This window comes from Mus caroli, unplaced genomic scaffold (genome assembly GCF_978045245.1).
Source record: "Mus caroli unplaced genomic scaffold, Mus_caroli_1 scaffold_10, whole genome shotgun sequence".
NCBI lineage: Eukaryota > Metazoa > Chordata > Mammalia > Rodentia > Muridae > Mus > Mus caroli.
Window position 1 is genome coordinate 60,976,986 of NW_028227265.1, and position 18,120 is coordinate 60,995,105.

Below are 18,120 nucleotides of genomic sequence, written 5' to 3' on the forward strand. Positions count from 1 at the left end.
CCTGGCCATGTGACAGGAGCCCAAGGGATGCATGGTCACTGCCTAACAGGAAATTAATGAACCCCCATTGTCACATGAAAGCAAAACATTATTGGCTAGCAAAGCTAGACTCAGGAGGATCGCTTGTCAGTTCAATGATAGTCCCGTCTACATAGCAAATTCCAGGCCAGCCAGAGCTACGTAGTGAGAGTCTGTCTCAAGAAAGATAATAGAGCCGGGCGTGGTGGCGCACGCCTTTAATCCCAGCACTCGGGAGGCAGAGGCAGGCGGATTTCTGAGTTCGAGGCCAGCCTGGTCTACAAAGTGAGTGCCAGGACAGCCAGGGCTACACAGAGAAACCCTGTCTCGAAAAACCAAAAAAAAAAAAAAAAAAAAAAGAAAGATAATAGGCTTTCTCCAGTTTTCCAAGGCAATAGGCTGATGGCAGACAAAACCACATTGTCTGTATTCTGCACTGCTGAACACAGGCAGCTCAGAGAGAAGGGAAACAGCACAAAGTAGATGGGCAGGATACAGACACAGGGAGACACCAAACACCATCCTTCCCATCCACCCCAACTCTGATGGCAATGCTCCGTCTGTCTAACAGGGCCCTGCTCAGGGATAAGCGGTCACCTGAATAGTAGGGGAATAGTCTCCTGACCAAAACTGCATCTTATGAAAGGAAAGGAGTGCCTAGACCCAGCACTGAGCTATGAGAGGTGACAGGAAGAAATCACGAGATGTTGACGGCCACTAGCACAAGCTCACCTTTGTCAAGGAATTCCAGAGAGTAGAGTAACTCCCAGCTCTCCCTGGCCAGTTTGAAGCTCTCCAGTACTTCAATGGAGTTGCTGAGGTCAGCTTTACTGACAACAATGTGCCGGTTTCTGCCTTTCGCTGAACACTCTTCGTCATCTGAACTCTGCTTGTGGGACAGCAAGAGTGTGCTTCATTGAAGGTGATTAAGCGAAATCAGACTGAAACATCATTTAGTCTCTGTTCTGAGCACTGTCTTCTATGGCTTTTATATCAAAGAACATTACATGTGCACAGTCTTTCTAAATTAACACTGATCTCTGATGGCCAACGTTTGATTTTCATCTTGACATTCTCATGCAGTCAAGTGCCGTTAAAATTGTTTGTTGGTTTCTGAAGAGAAAATTTTATAAATCCAAAACACATCAACTTAATTAAATTCAAATCAGAGCAGATTCTTACACTGAGAGTGTGTAAGTGGCACTTGCTGCAGTTTCCTTTCCTTACTATGTGACATTGATTTGGTTCCTCGGAACAATCTGTCACACAGCAGAATGAACTGAAGTCCGACCTTTCTCCCCACGAGTGCCCCTCTTACTGTGCACACATGTCCAGGCCCACAACCACGCCACCTTCCGCTCCGCTGAGGTGTGAGTCTGGAATTGATGTACCTACTCAGGAATGCTCAGTGATTACAGCAAAGATTTCTACCACTCTCCATTTCATGTCACAAAGAAGCAAGAGAGTGGAGAGAAAGGCCAAATGTCACCGGGCGTGGCTAGCCACGCTGCCCAAACAGTCAAGGTAAAACAGGCTACTGTCAAAAATTTCTTCAATCAGTTATCCTACCCAATCACTTTATCAGGGCAATCATCAGGTAAGTGGTCCCTAGCTTCTGACCACACCAAGATCATTACAGTATGCACAAGGTTTCAGTGAAGCAGTCCATTTCTCAGCTGGTCTCACATAACAACCCCCCCACCCCCCGTGCTTCCTTTCTTTAAAAGTAATAAACAAACCATACATACATATTCTCATTATTTTTAATTATGTATAGGTGTACATCTCTGCATTTGGGTGTGTGCTTGTGAGTGCAGGTGCTCTCAGAAGCCAGGAGTGTTGAATTCCTTGGAGCTAGAGTTATAGACATATGAGTCACCTGACATGGGTGGTGGGAACTAAACTCCAATCCTCTAGAAGAGCAGCAAGTGCTATTAACCACGAGCAGTTTCTTCAGTCCCAGATGCCTCCTGTCTAAAGGCCTTTCTCTCTACCTTCAGACTTTAGTGTCCTGTTGCTCCTTCCACTTCAGGAATCACACACACACACACACACACACACACACACACACACACACACACAGACGCACGCACACACTCACATGCACACACTTTTCACAAACGAAATCTAACTTTTGGACATCATATTTCATCAGAGTTCTGTTCCATAGCAAATGTGATGAACTAAGATGCTATTTACTATCATAGATGGTGAATTCTATAGTGTTGCAACAGGTAAAAGACAGTTCTGCTTCCAAATTAGGCCAGACACTTATGAAAGAACCTCGGTTTTGGGGGAAGACAGTGCAGCACTCTGAACAGCATGCACACCTTTGAGAAGTCCAGCGTGAAATGCAATGGACACTGAAACTCTGAGAGGAGGCACTGGTGCAATACTCAGGGACTGAAGGGAACACACATATGTGTGTGCCTAAAAGCAGGACCATGACAAAAGCTGCTCAGTGAGGCTGAGTTTGATGAAAGCCTTCCTGGATCTTGTGGGGCTAACCAGGCTGCCATTTCCATCCTGAGGCCAACATCCATCACAGCATCCTATGCCAGCAGCCAACAGGTCCCACGTGGTTTTATAAATGTAATCAATACCAATCAGTCAAAACAACTCAAACAGGATTCCTAGACCTTGGCTGTTCTGTATGGTGTAAGATGTCTGGCCCTCTCCCGGGCTTCTACCCACCAGATGGCAATTACCAATCCCTCCTCACAGAGCCACAGCTGTGACAATCAAATATGTCTCCAGACACTGTCAGATGAACCAGGGAGACAGAAAGGGTGCAAAGTTGCCGCCACTGAAGGCAACTAACTTACACTTAATTCTACTTTCATTTAATAAATTGTATTATTTTAGCTCCAAAATCACATTTTACAAAGATTCATTTCTGGCAAATGATACACACAATCTGTTAGCAATTAAGTGGAAAGAGTTACCATGGTTTTTTCTCTTCCCTCAGCTAGCTTCCTCTTCTTGTGTATGTGTTTACTGCGATCAATTTCTACATCACCATACACATTGGCTACATCTTCCAGAAGAACTAGTGGAACCTGGCTTGGGGCGTTAGGACCTGTGCAAAGGACACACATGAACATTAAAAATAAAGTGAGAAAAAGAGTAGCGAACATGAGAGGAAGTAGGAGGTCAAATGCCAAATGTAAATAAAGCTTTTAAAAAATATGCCCAGTGTGACGAAGTAAACGCAAGTGCACACACAAACAAGGAAAAAGGCTACAGGAATCTACACTGAATTGTTTGTAACGGTGTTCTTTCAGGGTTCCTTCTTCGAATTTGTTCTTATGTATCTGTGTTTAAGCAATGACCAGGTAGTACAAAATGATCATGAATGTTACATGCACATCCTAACTACATGCTCCAAGCAAAAACAGAACATATGAAACGCCATAAGTCAACATGCACTATATATAATGTATAGTATATTTAAATCTTTGTCTATTGTGCTATATTCATAAAAATCTGTTTTCAGGGGTTTCTCTGAATTTTGTGTTTGGGGCTTTTTGAGAAGGGATGTAGGCTGTCTCTGAACTCCTGATCCTGTGTTCTCATGCTCCAAAGAGTTGATTTCCATTCAAAAAGAGGAATCAGTATCCCTATTTAGTTTTATATGACCACTATAGGTCTTAAAGTGGAAATTCCTAGTGAAAAACATTTAATATAAAGGCTTATGCCAATCTAAACCGAACAAAATCATCAATGACAATGAGAACTGGCACTACCCTGCAGCTTTTTAATCCCACAGCACTGGTGGAGGCAGAGCACTTCTGTCTCCTTCCTACCTGCACTCAGCCAGTGTTTTGGGTTTTACACAGAACACGTGCACTGACCTTGGAAGAGAGATGGCTGTATGCTGCTGACGTACTGGAACGCACTCTTGAAGAACACCAGCATCGTGGAGTAGAGCACTTGGTTTTTATAGTTGGTGTGAGCTTCGCTGTCGAAGCTGTTCATGTATCTGCAGAGCTCCTTCATCCGGTGTAGCATGTCACTACAGCTTCTGCCGGGAGGGGGATGAGAGTCACCTTACTGCCTGTTAGCAAAAGCACGGAATAAAGGCTCCCAGAGAAGCACTGCACTGGCCAGAGGCAAGCAGGTATGAGACTTTAAAAGCTTTCATGACGCTTTAAAATGAAGCTTTAAAAAATGAGTTTTATATGATTTATTTTTGTTTTATGTACATTAGTGGTTTTGCCTGCATAAATGTCTGTGTGAGAGTATCAAATCCCCCCGAGCTTCTATGTGGGTGCTGGGAATTGAACCCAGGTCATATGAGTGCTCTTAACTGCTGAGTCATCCCCTTAAAAAAACTGTACAAATTCATATGGTATAGTGTGATAATCTGATATAGTATATGATCAAATCAGGGTAATGAACATGTCTAGCTCCTTAAATATATATCTATATCTATATATGTTTTACCATGTACAGATCAAACAAGGGTAATTAAATTTCTTTTTGAGACAGAGTTTACTATGTTGTCCTGGCTGGTCTAGAACTCACTATGTAGACATACTTGGCCTTGATCTCACAGAGATCTACCTGCTCTGCCTCCTGAGTGCTAGGATTAAAGGAATGGACCACCAGGCTTGGCCCTCGGGTAGTTAGGTTTCTGCCTTCATATCATTACTTGGGAAACTTCAAGCTCCTCTATTCAAATTATACAAATTAAACCTATACTAAGCTATTACAGAGCTGTGGTGCAGCAGTGGAGAACTTGGCTTGGCACTGTCAAGGACCTAGGAATGGTAGTACAATCACCAGTCATTTATTAACATCCATATAAGGAGGAACATGGCGCCGGGAGTGGTGGCACACGCCTTTAATCCCAGCACTCAGGAGGCGGAGGCAGGCTTCTTGAGTTCGAGGCCAGCTCTACAAAGTGAATTCCAGGACAGCCAGGGCTACACAGGGAAACCCTGTCTCGAACCCCCCCCCCCCCACCCCAAAAAAAGAAGGAACACGGTGAATTTGCTGTGTCTGACTTTTTCTTTCTGTCATCTCGACCCATCCATTTTGCCAAAAATGATGTACTATGAAGCCTTATGACTAAATATTATTGTAATATATCACACATTTACATTTTATCTACTCATGGGCATTTAGATTGTTCGTCACTACAAAGGGTATAGTAACAAACACAAATATGCAGATGTTTCTTTGATATGCTAATTTCCTTTAGAAACAACAGCTAAGGTAGGTCTACTGTCAGATTTTGTGGCTCCCCCACTATTTTGCATAAGAGCTATACTAATTTACATTTCTGTCAACAGCTCAGTGTTAGTTTTTCTCCACACTAAGGATTTATTATTTCTCATCTTTACATCATTGCATCAGTCACTTTAGGTTCTTCTGAGACATGTTTATTCATATTGAAGTTATTCCTTATTGTTTGCAGGAGTGGTGACCTCCCCTTCCGACCTGGAGCTACGAACAAAGACAATCTCGTGACAGAAGCACGCCAGCGTAACTAACTCTTCTCTGCATGACTTCACACAAGATCCAGCTCTTAACATCATCTCTTTTTAAGATTATTTTGTTACTAGTACTACTACTAGACAGAGTTTCTCTTTGGCTGTTATTATTATTACTATTATTATGATTTTAAGTCCTGGTTTCTCTGTAAAGCACTAGCTATCCTGAAACTCACTCTGTAGACCCTGGCCTTGAAGTCTGCTTTCCAGCACTGTCCGTGTGTGCATGAGTGTGCTCGTGTGTGTGTGTGTGTGTGTGTGTGTGTGTGTGTGTGTGTGTGTGCTATGAGAATACAGGAAATGCACGTACATGTGAAGACCTGAAGTTGATGTCCAAACTCTTTCTTGGTCACTTTCTGCACTCCTTATTGAGAAAGGGCTCTCCCTGAGGCTAGAAAAAGCCAGTTCAAACTTGTCTGGCTGGCCAGTTTGCCTCCTTAGTGCTGGGATTACAGGCAGCTGTTGGGCCCGCCCAGCTTTAGTCTTGTTCCTCACACTTGTATAATGAGCACTTTATCCAGTGAGCAACCGCTCATCCCCATCCAATACCATTTTAGGTGTTCACCCTTCAGTTAGGAATCTTTGGATCAAATAAAAAAAAAAAACTACCCTCTTCTCTTGCAAAACTTCCCCCAAAGAAGTGTATCTGTGCATGACACTGATTTTTTAACAAACTGGTTTTGCTTTCTACACAACCACAAACTTTGATAAGCAATTCTAGAAATAAACTCTTCATTACCGTCTCCCTTTATCCATCTGCCATTCACATCTCATTCCAACAACATTCAGAATCTTAAACAACCTCTCCCAGGGGTCTACGATGTGGGATGATTTCTCAGTCAGTCCTTCTATTATGTACTTCTGAGAGCTACGTTTGCTAGGCGACATTAAATCAGATGTATCTTGTGCACCTGACGTGTGAGAGAAAATAACCCACAATTAGTATCACTACTTATTTATATGGTACTTGACAGAGAAAAAAAATCTGACTTCATTCACAAGACAAAAGTACTGTACATCACAATGGGGGTGGGGAAGCTCATAGGGATAGGGAAAAAAAAAACATAAAACCCCCCCCCCAAAACCCCATAAGCTACAATTATTACTACTTAATTATGTGGCACTGGATAGAGACGAGGAAGATCTAAATCTTCATTCAAAAGGATGACTGACCACTGACCCTGACACATCAGCAGCACAACGCCCTAAAAGGAAGTCTCCTCAAAGCTAATGCTGGACCTGAGAAGCACTGATTACCCAGGAGCAAAGAGCTAGAAAAGAGGCAGAAGAGGAGCCGAAGCAGCTGAAGGACCCCAGGGCACTTCACAGCTCCCCACAGCTCCCCACAAAGTCTGGAAACCAACACTGACACCCAAAGGTCCTCACAGAGCAGAGCGCAATGCTTAGAGGGAAATCTGAGATTAAAACAAACAAACAAACAAACAAACAATGACCGCAAAGCAGGAGAGGCACAGTCCTGCAAAGGTAACAGTTCCCCAAGGAGCCGCCCACAGGTCCTTCTCCCAGGATCTCCTCAGGGCTAATGATGGACCTCAGGGTGGAAGACAGGTCAGCAGCCTATCACTGAACACTCCTGCCTTTGTTGTTGTTTTAATGGCTGCTCACTGAGGGGTATAGTTTTGGGTGGTTCTCTCTCTTTTTTCCCTTCTTTTTTGTGTTAGAAAGCTTTATTTTTCTCAATTCTTAACATTTTAATTAAAATATAATTATATAATTTCCCCTTCCCATTCCTCCCCACATCTGACCCTCCAATCCTAAAGTTTAAAACATGAAAAAAAATATCCTGGTGAAAAAGTTATAAAGTCCCAAAGAAACTATTTGTCCAGCTAAGCAATGTGTTTAAGTATTAAAAAGAGTCAAAAGGTTTTTTTAAATAAAAAACTTTAAAGTTATAATAGTAATTTATTAGTAAAGAAAGACAAAACTTTTATGCATGCCTTTATCCCAGCACTTGGGAGGCAGAGGCAGGTGGATTTCTGAGTTCGAGGCCAGACTGGTCTACAAAGTGAGTTCCAGGATAGCCAGGGCTACACAGAAAAACTCTGTCTCCAAAAACCAAAAACCAAAACCAACCAACCAAACAAACAACCCTTTTAATAAATTTTGCATAGGCTGAATTTATAAGTCCACAGCTGCATGCAGTGAAATGAGACCTTCAATTCCCCTGAACCCTGCCACACCCAGTTAACTTCCAGTCCTTCAAGCTCCACCTATGGCAAGTGCCACAATCAGGTGGATCGTCTCTTACAATGTTCTATTAGGAGTTCTCCATGTTTAGGAATGCTGAGATACACAAACACCACGTGCCACTGTTGTCTACAGTATTCAGTACAGTAACTGTACTGGTCTGTACCTTAGAGGCAGTAAGCTATTCCACATAGAATTAGCCCATTGCACAGTGGGCTATACCATCTAGCTTGGTGTACCTATGCTGTTCACACAGTAAATCGCTAACAGCATACGTGTGGGATGACTGTAGTGGCTGGTCAAAGCAGGAAGTGGCTTCTGGACTATGGCACCTGTGTGATGCTTAGCAACCAGACTATTTCAGTCAAATAGGAAAAATATCAGCTCTTAACTATTACATTCTTTTTTCCCTAGAGGCACCTTTTAGAAAAACTACCAAACTAGCACATATCCAGAGAGTGACAATCAGTGGGCCTTCTAAATGACTTTAGCAAAGCCAGTCTAAGCAGGGTTATAGGATGCTTGCACCTACCTTGATGCTGATTTTCCGACTGTGTGGACCGAGTTACATAGTTGATGTAAAATTCAGCTGCTTTGTTCAAGTATTTATATAGGAGATTGGCGGGCAAGCGGACATCATGGTTGTTGATTATTAGAGGAAGGACATCACAGACTGTTGGAAGGAGGAAATGGACTCATCAGGCTGTTTACACTAGAGTTCAGACAGAAACTAATCCATTTTCCTGTTCACTGAACCTAGAGTCTAAAACATACAGGGGAACTCACTTGTGGCACAACTGTTTAAATCAGCTGTACAAACAGACATCAGTGGAGGGAGCAGGAAGGAACACAAACGCCTGTGGATCTGACACCATGGACAGATCTGCCACTGGCTCTGTGAGGAGGCTCAAGTTTCCATGAGTAGGCTTCATATGTACACATATGCTATATGCATGCTATCAGAGATTTGGCATGTTAAATAACACTCAACTAAGAGTTGTTTAAAATGCTTTGCAGCTTGAGAATATAAAAGCAGGATTAAATTTTATGACAGAGAGCTCATTTGCTGTGTATGTGACATAACTCCTGAAATGACAATTCTAGGTATTCCACTTAACCCTCCCCCCCTCCCCAAATAAAAATTCATTGTTTCTTACCAAATAGCTTTCTAAAGCAGTTAACAGGAGATTCTTGTTCTTCAATGGTTTCAGCTTCCAGCAGGGCCTCCCCGAGGCCAACCTGTTTCAGAATAACATATCATTTAAATGTGTGCAGTGCAAGATGTCAGAATTATGGGAAGGAGCAGTATTCTTTGATTTACCACATAGATTTTTCAAAGAAACAAACAGTTCTACTTTAAGGACTAGAAACATCAGAGCACGTCAGTGACACTGCCGGGAAGATCAGGTTGACCGAGCACCTGTCCATTCTGGTCTCACTCTGCTCTGAACTCGCAAAGTTAAAGGGGTAACAAAATGTTCACAGAAACCCCAGCACAACACTGGAGGGAAAGCAGATAATGATAGCTGGAGAGATTTTCTAAGAAACTAGAAACCAACTTTACACTGTCAAGACACACAAGACTAACAATGCTTACTCTCGGAGACCCCAGAAGACAACCACACAGTTTGTGAAGTACTGGACAATTTTGTCTTGGGTTTTCAGGCCACCTTCCTCTCATAGGTGTCCTAGCACAGCAGAAAGTCTCTTATCAAAATGCACCCAAATGTTCAATTCATTCTCTTTGCAATACTGTAGAGATCTCCGAGGTGAGAGCGAAACAGTGCAAAAGGTCACATGACATACAAAGTTAAAAGCCATTGCAATGATCAAAGAATGTATGGTCTGAGTTGTGTCCTCCAAACTGAGGACCTAAGAATACATATATTCTGTATATATGTATAATATGTGTGTGAGTGTGTGTATGTATGTATGTGCATATATATATGTCTGTATATAGCCATGTGTGGCTTACAATAGGGGTATGGCCTAGGAAATGCATCATTAGGCAATTCCATCACTTAGTATATATCACAAACCATACTGTTCCTGGACGGTATAATTTCACAGGACCACTGTCATGTAAATAAACTATTATTGACCAAAATCACATTATTGGCTTCATGACTGTATAGCTCATCTTCAGGGAAAAGCATTCTATGTAGATAAAGTTAGTTAAAATGAGGTCATTTTGGAATAGCCAAAATGTAGTGACTGGCATCCTACAGAATGTCAAGGAAAGACAGAGATACACAGAGGAAGGACCAGGTAACAACAGAGCCAAGAACTGGAGTGAAACAGCTAATAACTGACAGCGCTGGAAGAATATGTCCTGGAGCCTGTAGGAGGAATACCGACACCTTCCTTTAGGATTGATTGCAGCTTTCAGAATTGTGAAAAAATACCCCACTTCTGGTGTTCTGTAATGGCAGACATAGAAAGCTAGTCAAGGAAATATGGAAAAAGTTAACTAGGCCAGGCACCAGAAAAATGACAGGGGCAAAGTCAACAACAGACTCTGAATAAAAGGAATGAATGGTTTGAGCTGTGACGACCCATGGGTTACAGGAAGTTACTAACATTTAAAACTAAGTTTCTTTGGGGTAAGTAACACCAACCCACCAATGTTTGCCAGCAGCACTCACTAGGCATCCTAGAACTAGGGAAGTGCCACACTAGATGAGCCAACAGGGTTCGAAGTGCAGGAACACTTGAAAATATAAACTATGACTCCTATTTATTTCAAATTCACTTATTTATGGGTCTGGGGTAGCAAATGCACCATCATGGCACTAAGGTAGAGATCAAAAGACAACTTGCTGTAATCAGTTTCCTTCTTCCACCATGAGGGACTTAGGACTCAGCTTGTCAGGCTTGGCAGCATTTTTACCCACTGATCCATCTGGCCAGTGCTCTGACTCTCACTTAAATGCAAACACATTGTCAAACCCAATGGAAATAAGTGACTTTCTACTATTCAGATTGCCAGTGAATACTACTGTTGGCATTTGGGGGACTATTCCTTAGGCTGATAAGGCTGTGTGTCAGGAGCCATCTAGGAGAGGCAAAAGCTAGCAGTTGACTTTTCTGCAGATGGTCCACTGTTTTTGCATGGTCTGTGATGGGTAAATTTTGAATTGCAAGGTCTTCAGAAACCTCATCTCTGGATTGATTCTTATTGCTGTTATGCCCTTTCTGGTCATTATTAAATTAGTCTAATAATTCCTAGGCATTAGCCTGCCCTACTGGGCAGATTTTCTGCAGATCAATGAAGATGTATTCTCTTGTAGCAATGCTGAACAGGCAAATTGATGATTTCATAATTCTTAATAAGGATTCTATAGAATTCCTAAATTTATACCGGTAATTTTGAGCTCTCTATACAAAAGGCTGCAATTAAGGCTCTGTAAACCTTCCTGTATCATGGGCTAATTGCACTAGGATAGAAAGCAGGCTTGAACAAATTCATGATCAGAGAAAACATTCCTTCTGGGTTGGCTGTGAAACCATTATTTTATAACTGAGGTGGTAAACTGGGAATAGATAATTTATTGTAGGTGCAAGGACAGAAGATAAAATATTGACTAGCTTGTTCTATATAAACTTCAATACGAATCAGAAACAAGGCAGATGATTTGCCTCTTGACAAAACTGTGCTAACTTAAGACCTGAGAATTATTGTTTTAGACTCCTAATGAACCAACCTATGGGAGCTAGTGACAGGTAATCGATGTTTAATTAAATAACTAGTCTTAATGCAAACACATGTAAACCGCTCTGCTGTAACTTCTTTTCAATTTATGATTTGAATTTATATTTGAACTTTTGAGAAAAGATGCTTAGCATACCATGTGATCACGTATCCTAAAAAAGTACAAGAACTAGGAACAATGACAGTAAGAGGAGAGCAGAACAGAGAGAGCAGGCAGGCTTCTTCTTACCATGAGAGGTTTCTTTTTTCTCTTTTCTTTAAAGCAGTCTGGATGTGAGATTTATTATTGAACATGATTTGGTGGGGTATAGGAGAACACTGTGGAAGCCTTCAGGGATGCAGTGCTCGCTCGCTCTCTCTCTCTCTCTCTCTCTCTCTCTCTCTCTCTCTCTCTCTCTCTCCACTTGTTCTGGGAACCACAACTGGGGATATATTTGACACCACAGCCGTCAGGAATGAGCTGCTTCTCAGCAACCACGCCTTCAAATTCATCTGCATTAACCTTGGTGAAGCCCCACTTCTTAAAGATGTGGACTTCTGCTGGCTGGAGAGCTTGAACTTGGCTCTGCAGAGAGCCTCATGTTCCTTATCCTGCAGCTTGGTGTGGATGGACACGATGACCTGGCCATGTGAACCCTGGCCACTCTGCCCTGGGGCTTCCCATAGGCACCACACATACCCGGAGCCTGTTAGCCCCAGCACAGGATAACATCTTGCTGATACAGATGACATGGAAAGGGTGGAGCCTCAGTCAGATATGAAAGCCATCCTTGCCACAACTCTTTACCATGTATTTGTTGGCACAAATACGGGCAGCCTCCAGAGCTTCAGAAGAGAGCTGTTCTTATTTATCTGACACCATGTGGCAATAAAGTGGGAATTCATCAACTTTTGCTTTCTTCTATCCCAAGTCAAAGATGCGGATCTTAGCATCAGGGACACCACAAAGAAATGAGACTTTGGGTATGGCTTGTTCTTACAATACCAGTAACACCTTACTGATGGGGTGACAGCCAGTTGGTGGTGTGCCAGAGGAAAAAAAAGACAGTTGTTTTCTTAACAGAAGCTTTTTTTTTTTATTGACAAGGTTACAGGGCTTTTTCATACTCAATAAAAAGGTAGAAGTTTTTCTTTCTCTGAGCACTAAAGGTAGAGCTTATATTTTATCCAGAATGAGTGAGTTCTATGGTGGTGCTTACTCAAAGAAGCCTGCTTGTAGGGGCTTTTGCTCCATCTACCATGTATGTATGTGTGTATGTATGTATGTGTGTGTGTATGTAAGTATGCATGAATTTTTGTGGAGTGGATGAGACGGGTGGCCAGGCCCGACAAAATATGTGAACATGTCTGTGTATGTGTATAAATATGTATGTTTCTGTGCCTATTGCCTATGTAAAAGTTTTCCCTTCTGCAAGCACGTCTTTCCTGGCTCCCTAAAGTTAATTGCTCCAAGCCTCCCTCTCACCTGATCAGCAAGAGGGGAGGCTTCTGGGCAAGAGAGAAAGGAGCCTTAGCAATACATGCTCTACTGAATTCCCTGCTGCTACACAGCATATGTTAATGACCAGAGAATTATAAAGTAACTTTATAAAGTAAGTAAGAGGTAAGTTTTCCAGCACTTATTCGAGCATAGAGAATTATAAAGTAAGTTTGTAAAGTACGAGTTAAGTTTTCCAGTGCTTACTCAAGCACAGAGAATTATAATAATAAGAGAGATAAAGATTGAAGTTTCTTCAGCAAAGCACAGAACAGTAAGAAATAGTTAACTTTTTAGCATAGGACAATAAGAAAGAGTTAAATTTCCTACCAGGCTGGAGATCATCAGTCTTTTGGCCTTCGTCCAATGCTATGTCCCATTTCAGCCCTTAAGGCCAGGCAGGCCTGTGGCAACTGTGCCTTCTAGAAATGTGTAATGAGCTGGGGAGATGACTGCTAAGCAACTGTTGTCTTTTCTTAAAGAACAGGAAAGACCAAGCCTACCCCGTGTTGCACCACCGTCTCAGGGAAACGCCTCAGCAGCAGCAGCAACATTTCTGATCGTTCCAGCGTGTTGAAGCATTGCTCTGTCACCTTCAACAACATTTCACACTGGACTCGACCGGGAAGGGTTTCAAATAAACCTGTCAACAACATTTCACCTGTTAAGTTTGTTCTTTTTTATTTTCCCCACAAAGAAAATAGGCATTTTTTCCATTCATAAAGTACTCAGAATTCACCTGCAAACTAGCATACTTCTGAAATCCAGAGTGTTTGGCACAAGCTGTTTGTTGAATAACCATGAAACGTTTGGAGGCCTGATGATGCTGGGGGCAGGATCCATCACCACTCACTACACTAACTATCCTAAGCATGAACTTGCTTAAGTTGAAATGGCCAACACCATCTGCTTGCTAATTATCTAGAACTGGGAGTCTTTGACGAGCTATCACAATCAACACAGAAGTTTGATGCTTTTTTCGTCTCTTGTGAAGCTCTATCTGGCTTCTCTGTGATGGTTTGTATATGTTTAGCACAGGGAGGGGCACTATTAGGAGGTGTAGTCTTGCTGGAGTAGGTGTGTCATTGTGGGTGTTGGTTTTAATACCCTAGTCCTAGCTGCCTGGAAGCCAGTATTCTGCTAGCAGCCTTCAGAGGAAGATGTAGAACTCTCAGCTCCTCCTGCGCCACGCCTGCCTGGATGCTGCCATGTTCCCACCTTAATGATAATGGACTGAACCTCTGAACCTGTAAGCCAGTCCCAATTACATGTTATGAGAGTTGCCTTGGTCATGGTGTCTGTTCATAGCAGCAAAACCCTAACTAAGACATTATCTATAGACGTTTTCATCATCAGAAATATGTAAAGTATGTTCAAAATACACTCAATCTTTTGGTCTCATTGACAGACGACTCTCACACAGGCACAAAGTGTTCTAAGTAACTGATAAAAAGACCAGCTAATATCACTGTGGACTTCCATTGCCTAGAATACAAAGTAATGTGGGTTTCACTTTGACAGGTGTGACTGAGATGTCTGTGGCAGACGCACTATTCCAGAAGTGGCCATTTATAATTAGACCGGAACTGTACTCACTCCGTAAGAACTGGGTCTGCTTATCTTGTGAGTCGTTCCTCAACGCTGACGTTATGATGCTGATTTCTCTCCATACCACTGGCTGGTCCGGGAAATTCACAAACCTGTTTTTCAAATGAATGCATTAAAGTAAGATGTGAAACTCAAACAAGGAAGAACAGTAGCATTTAGAGAAACCCATTTTTCACTAGGTGAATGATTACATATGTCTGAACAAAGCATAGAAATACACAAAAATCATCTATCAGTTGGAAAATTTTGAGAATACTCATAAAAATCTTTAGACATTGTTGTGAATGAAGGGCTGGAGATGTAGCTCAGTTAGACTGATTGCTTATCATGCACAAAGCCCTGGGTTCCAATCCTGTATTCTACAGCACTGGTGTGGCTGTGAATGCCTGTAGTCACAGTGTTTGAGACATAAAGGCATGAGATCAGAGGTTCAAGGTCATCCTCAGATACTTTTTTTTTGGGGGGGGGGGTTCTTTCTTTCTTTCTTTTTTTTTTTCCCCTTGAGACAGGGTTTCTCTGTGTATCCCTGGCTGCCCTGGAACTCACTCTGTAGACCAAGCTGGCCTCGAACTCAGAAATCCACCTGCCTCTGCCTCCCAAGTGCTGGGATTAAAGGCGTGCGCCACCACTGCCTGGCCTCAGATACTTTAATAAATCTGAACCCACAGCAATCTAGGATACAAAAGATGTGGTCTCAGAAAGAGAAAACAAAAGCAAGCCAAGAGCCTTCATGCATTCACCCGTTTACACCATGACCAGTCAGCTCCAGCTCCCGTTGCTATGCCTTCCCCACCAGGATGGACTGTATCCTTAAACCCTGAGTCAGGACACACCCTTCCTTTCTGAGCTGCTTTCTATCAGTCACAGCAACGGAAAAAAATAATACGCTATTAAAAACAACAACAAGAAGAACAACAAGAACAAAACCCATAAAGGTAAACCACAGGCCAGAAATAACCAAAGAGAACAGTCACAGTGATACTCAACAGTGTTGCTGGTCGGATGAGGGGCACCAGCAGTATAGTAGTCAGGCGGTGGTGGCACACGCCTTTAATCCCAGCACTTGGGAGGCAGAGGCAGGTGGGTTTCTGAGTTCTAGGCCAGCTTGGTCTACAGAGTGAGTTCCAAGACAGCCAGGGCTACACAGAGAAACCCTGTCTCAGGGGAAAAAAAAAGAAACAATATAGTAAGATATCATTTTCCTCATGATACAGGCCTGGTGTGGTGGCATAGCCTATGTCCCAGCTAAGAAAAGAGGAACATGTGGGTCTGAGTTCAACACCACCCTGCCCAATAAAGTGAGGTTCCTCTGTCTCATGAGGAAGAAAAGGAAAAAAAGGGGTGGTGGTGGAGGAGGAGATGAACATATACATGTTGGCAAAAATGTGGAAAACTGCCAATTCATATATATACACATATACATATATATGTATATACACACACATATATATATAATTTGTGGAAACAGATATTTAGGCTATCCTTTTTAAAGATAATTTGATGATGAACTGTACATATCCCTTAGCTACAAAACATCAAAATATGGGTGCAGAATTACTCACTGACATTCCAAACATAAATAAATTGGAAATTAACCATGCACCCAGAAAGTGATACATGGCCATCAAGAACATCAGCCGACTCTATAGACCCAGAGGGCCCACAACAGCGGGTTATGAAAGCACACTTTAGCGTTCAGGGTAGAATGGCCTTGCTTTTGTCAGCTCCCCAGTGTATGTATGTATATGTATGGAGACACACAAAACTTAGCTCTGGGTTAGAAGGGATTTCACATTTCATTCTATCAATTACTGTCTGAATGTCTGTAATGAACCTATGATAAATCACTGGCTACACATTTGGGGATTAAAATACAAGAATAAAAAGTCGTCTCTGTAGAACGCCTGTTGGCAATTAAGGCCTGAATTCTGGGTACCAGGGAAGTGGATGATCTTGCAGAGCCCCGACTGCTACTATCAATTGTTCATATCTGAAGAGGACCCCTTCAGATATCAACAATAGCTCCCAGAACGATCCCAGTTAACTCACATGTCATACAGCAACCTCCCTGCGGTGGCAGTCCTCTCGGCATTCCGTTCGATGGTGTACATTTCATACTGAAACAAGGCAGACAGGGTCAACGGCTTCCACGGTGGTAGCTGGTCCAGCTCCAGCCCACCTGCAGCACTGCTCAGAGGTGGGCCTTCACCCAGAACACCCACAAAGGGAAATGAGAGTCCGGTGGTCCAGAATTCACCCCATCTGCAGGGCTTCTAGGATCAAGTGGAGTAGAAATGTCCCCAAAGAAGCAGCAACTGAACAGATGGCTGCTACCATGATCAATGAATGAATGCCCTGGGCCCTAGTGGCAAAGATGCACTGTACAGGATCAACCAGACCCGGATTTACTGTATGGTTTCCGCCTTTGCAGGTGCTGGGGAAAAGGTTGGTCAACTGTCCTGTGGAGCAGGGTAGGAGCAACGTGGGGAGGGGGACAGCGACCGCGCAAAGCGCCCGGGGGCCACTGGGCTCGGCCAAGCGCTCTCTTCCGCGCGTGAGGACGCGCCGGGTCTGACTCACCTGGATGTTGAAGTCGGCCGGGTAGAGGCTGCGGGCGGTGATCAGCCATGCCTTGGCTGCCCACAGGTCCTGGGGCACTAGTTCCCGGGCTCGCTGCACCAGAAACTCACAGTCGCCCTGGGCCGACATGGTCCCGGCTTTTTTGCCCTTCCACTAGGCGACTCTAGGGCGCCGCCAACCCCAGGCGGCCACTGCGCATGCCCAGAGACCAGCCAACCACAGGCCGCAGAGGTTCTGTAGAGTCCTATGGAAACTACGGAATACTGGATTTTAATTTCTCGGATTGCCATCCCTCGATGGTAGCGCGCCGCTGACTGCCTGGGAGTAAGCGCCAGAGTCGGCAACCCTGTGCTCCAGGTTCTTGCGTTCTCCTTGGATTCCAAGCCGGGTTCTGAAGGTGCGCGACACGCTCAGACACAGAGCGGCGGTCCTTCGGTGTAAATAAACCTGGTGCCCAGGGTGAAGGTGTAGTTACGAAGCGTCACCGAGGGCTGGGCCTGGACTGTGCAGAGACGACCCCACCCTCGCTTGCGGAAAGACCCTGGATCGCCTGTTGGTTTTGAGCTTTGCCAACATCTTTGCCCCTGCCCCAGGCATTATTTCGCCTGAATCTTATTATTTTTCTCCTATACGGAAAAATTAGCATTTAGAAGATGCTCAGCTGGATGTCCGAACCACCTGTCCAGCAAGAGTTAAAAAAAAAAAAAAAAAACTTTGATTATTTGAACAATAGAAAATAGCTGCAGTATAAATCGGCACCGAAATCCTGGCCTTGGTTTTGCATTTGAACAACCACAATAACAAAACAGTCTCCCTGTTCTGTTGACAAGGCACTATTCATTTATTGAGTTGGAAGTGTCCGGAAAGTGAATTGCTAGCTTTGGTTTTTCCATCTAAGTGCATGTATATATATTTCTTATAGGTGTTTGTATATAGTTCCTATCAACTGTAGCCATCATTTGCCACGTAAATCAGGACATCGAAGAATTCAGAGCTGGTTTTCTTTTCTTTTTTCCTTT

At 43.2% G+C, this 18,120-nt stretch overlaps 1 protein-coding gene and 1 pseudogene across 9 annotated transcripts in view; both read right to left on the reverse strand.

Annotated features, from left to right (window-relative positions):
- Positions 1–17,285, reverse strand: part of Ints10 (integrator complex subunit 10) — a 35,109-nt gene extending 17,824 nt beyond the window's left edge. For 4 of the 9 annotated variants that reach the window (XM_029480709.2, XM_029480711.2, XM_029480712.2 and 1 more), the window contains exons 1-10: positions 17,102–17,285; positions 16,571–16,638; positions 14,510–14,613; positions 13,417–13,556; positions 8,882–8,963; positions 8,257–8,397; positions 6,256–6,427; positions 3,873–4,042; positions 2,964–3,097; positions 751–907 (exon numbers count right to left, since the gene is read on the reverse strand). In XM_029480709.2, coding sequence (XP_029336569.1) covers positions 751–907; positions 2,964–3,097; positions 3,873–4,042; positions 6,256–6,427; positions 8,257–8,397; positions 8,882–8,963; positions 13,417–13,556; positions 14,510–14,613; positions 16,571–16,638; positions 17,102–17,230 — 1,297 coding nt within the window. In that variant the 5' untranslated portion in view covers positions 17,231–17,285. Of the gene's footprint in view, positions 1–750; positions 908–2,963; positions 3,098–3,872; positions 4,043–6,255; positions 6,428–8,256; positions 8,398–8,881; positions 8,964–13,243; positions 13,366–13,416; positions 13,557–14,509; positions 14,614–16,570; positions 16,639–17,101 lie in introns of those variants that run through there. The other 5 variants (XM_029480710.2, XM_021169619.2, XM_021169618.2 and 2 more) reach the window with 2 other exon arrangements.
- Positions 11,650–12,113, reverse strand: LOC147002416 (large ribosomal subunit protein uL16-like; annotated as a pseudogene).
- Positions 17,286–18,120: the final 835 nt, after the last annotated feature.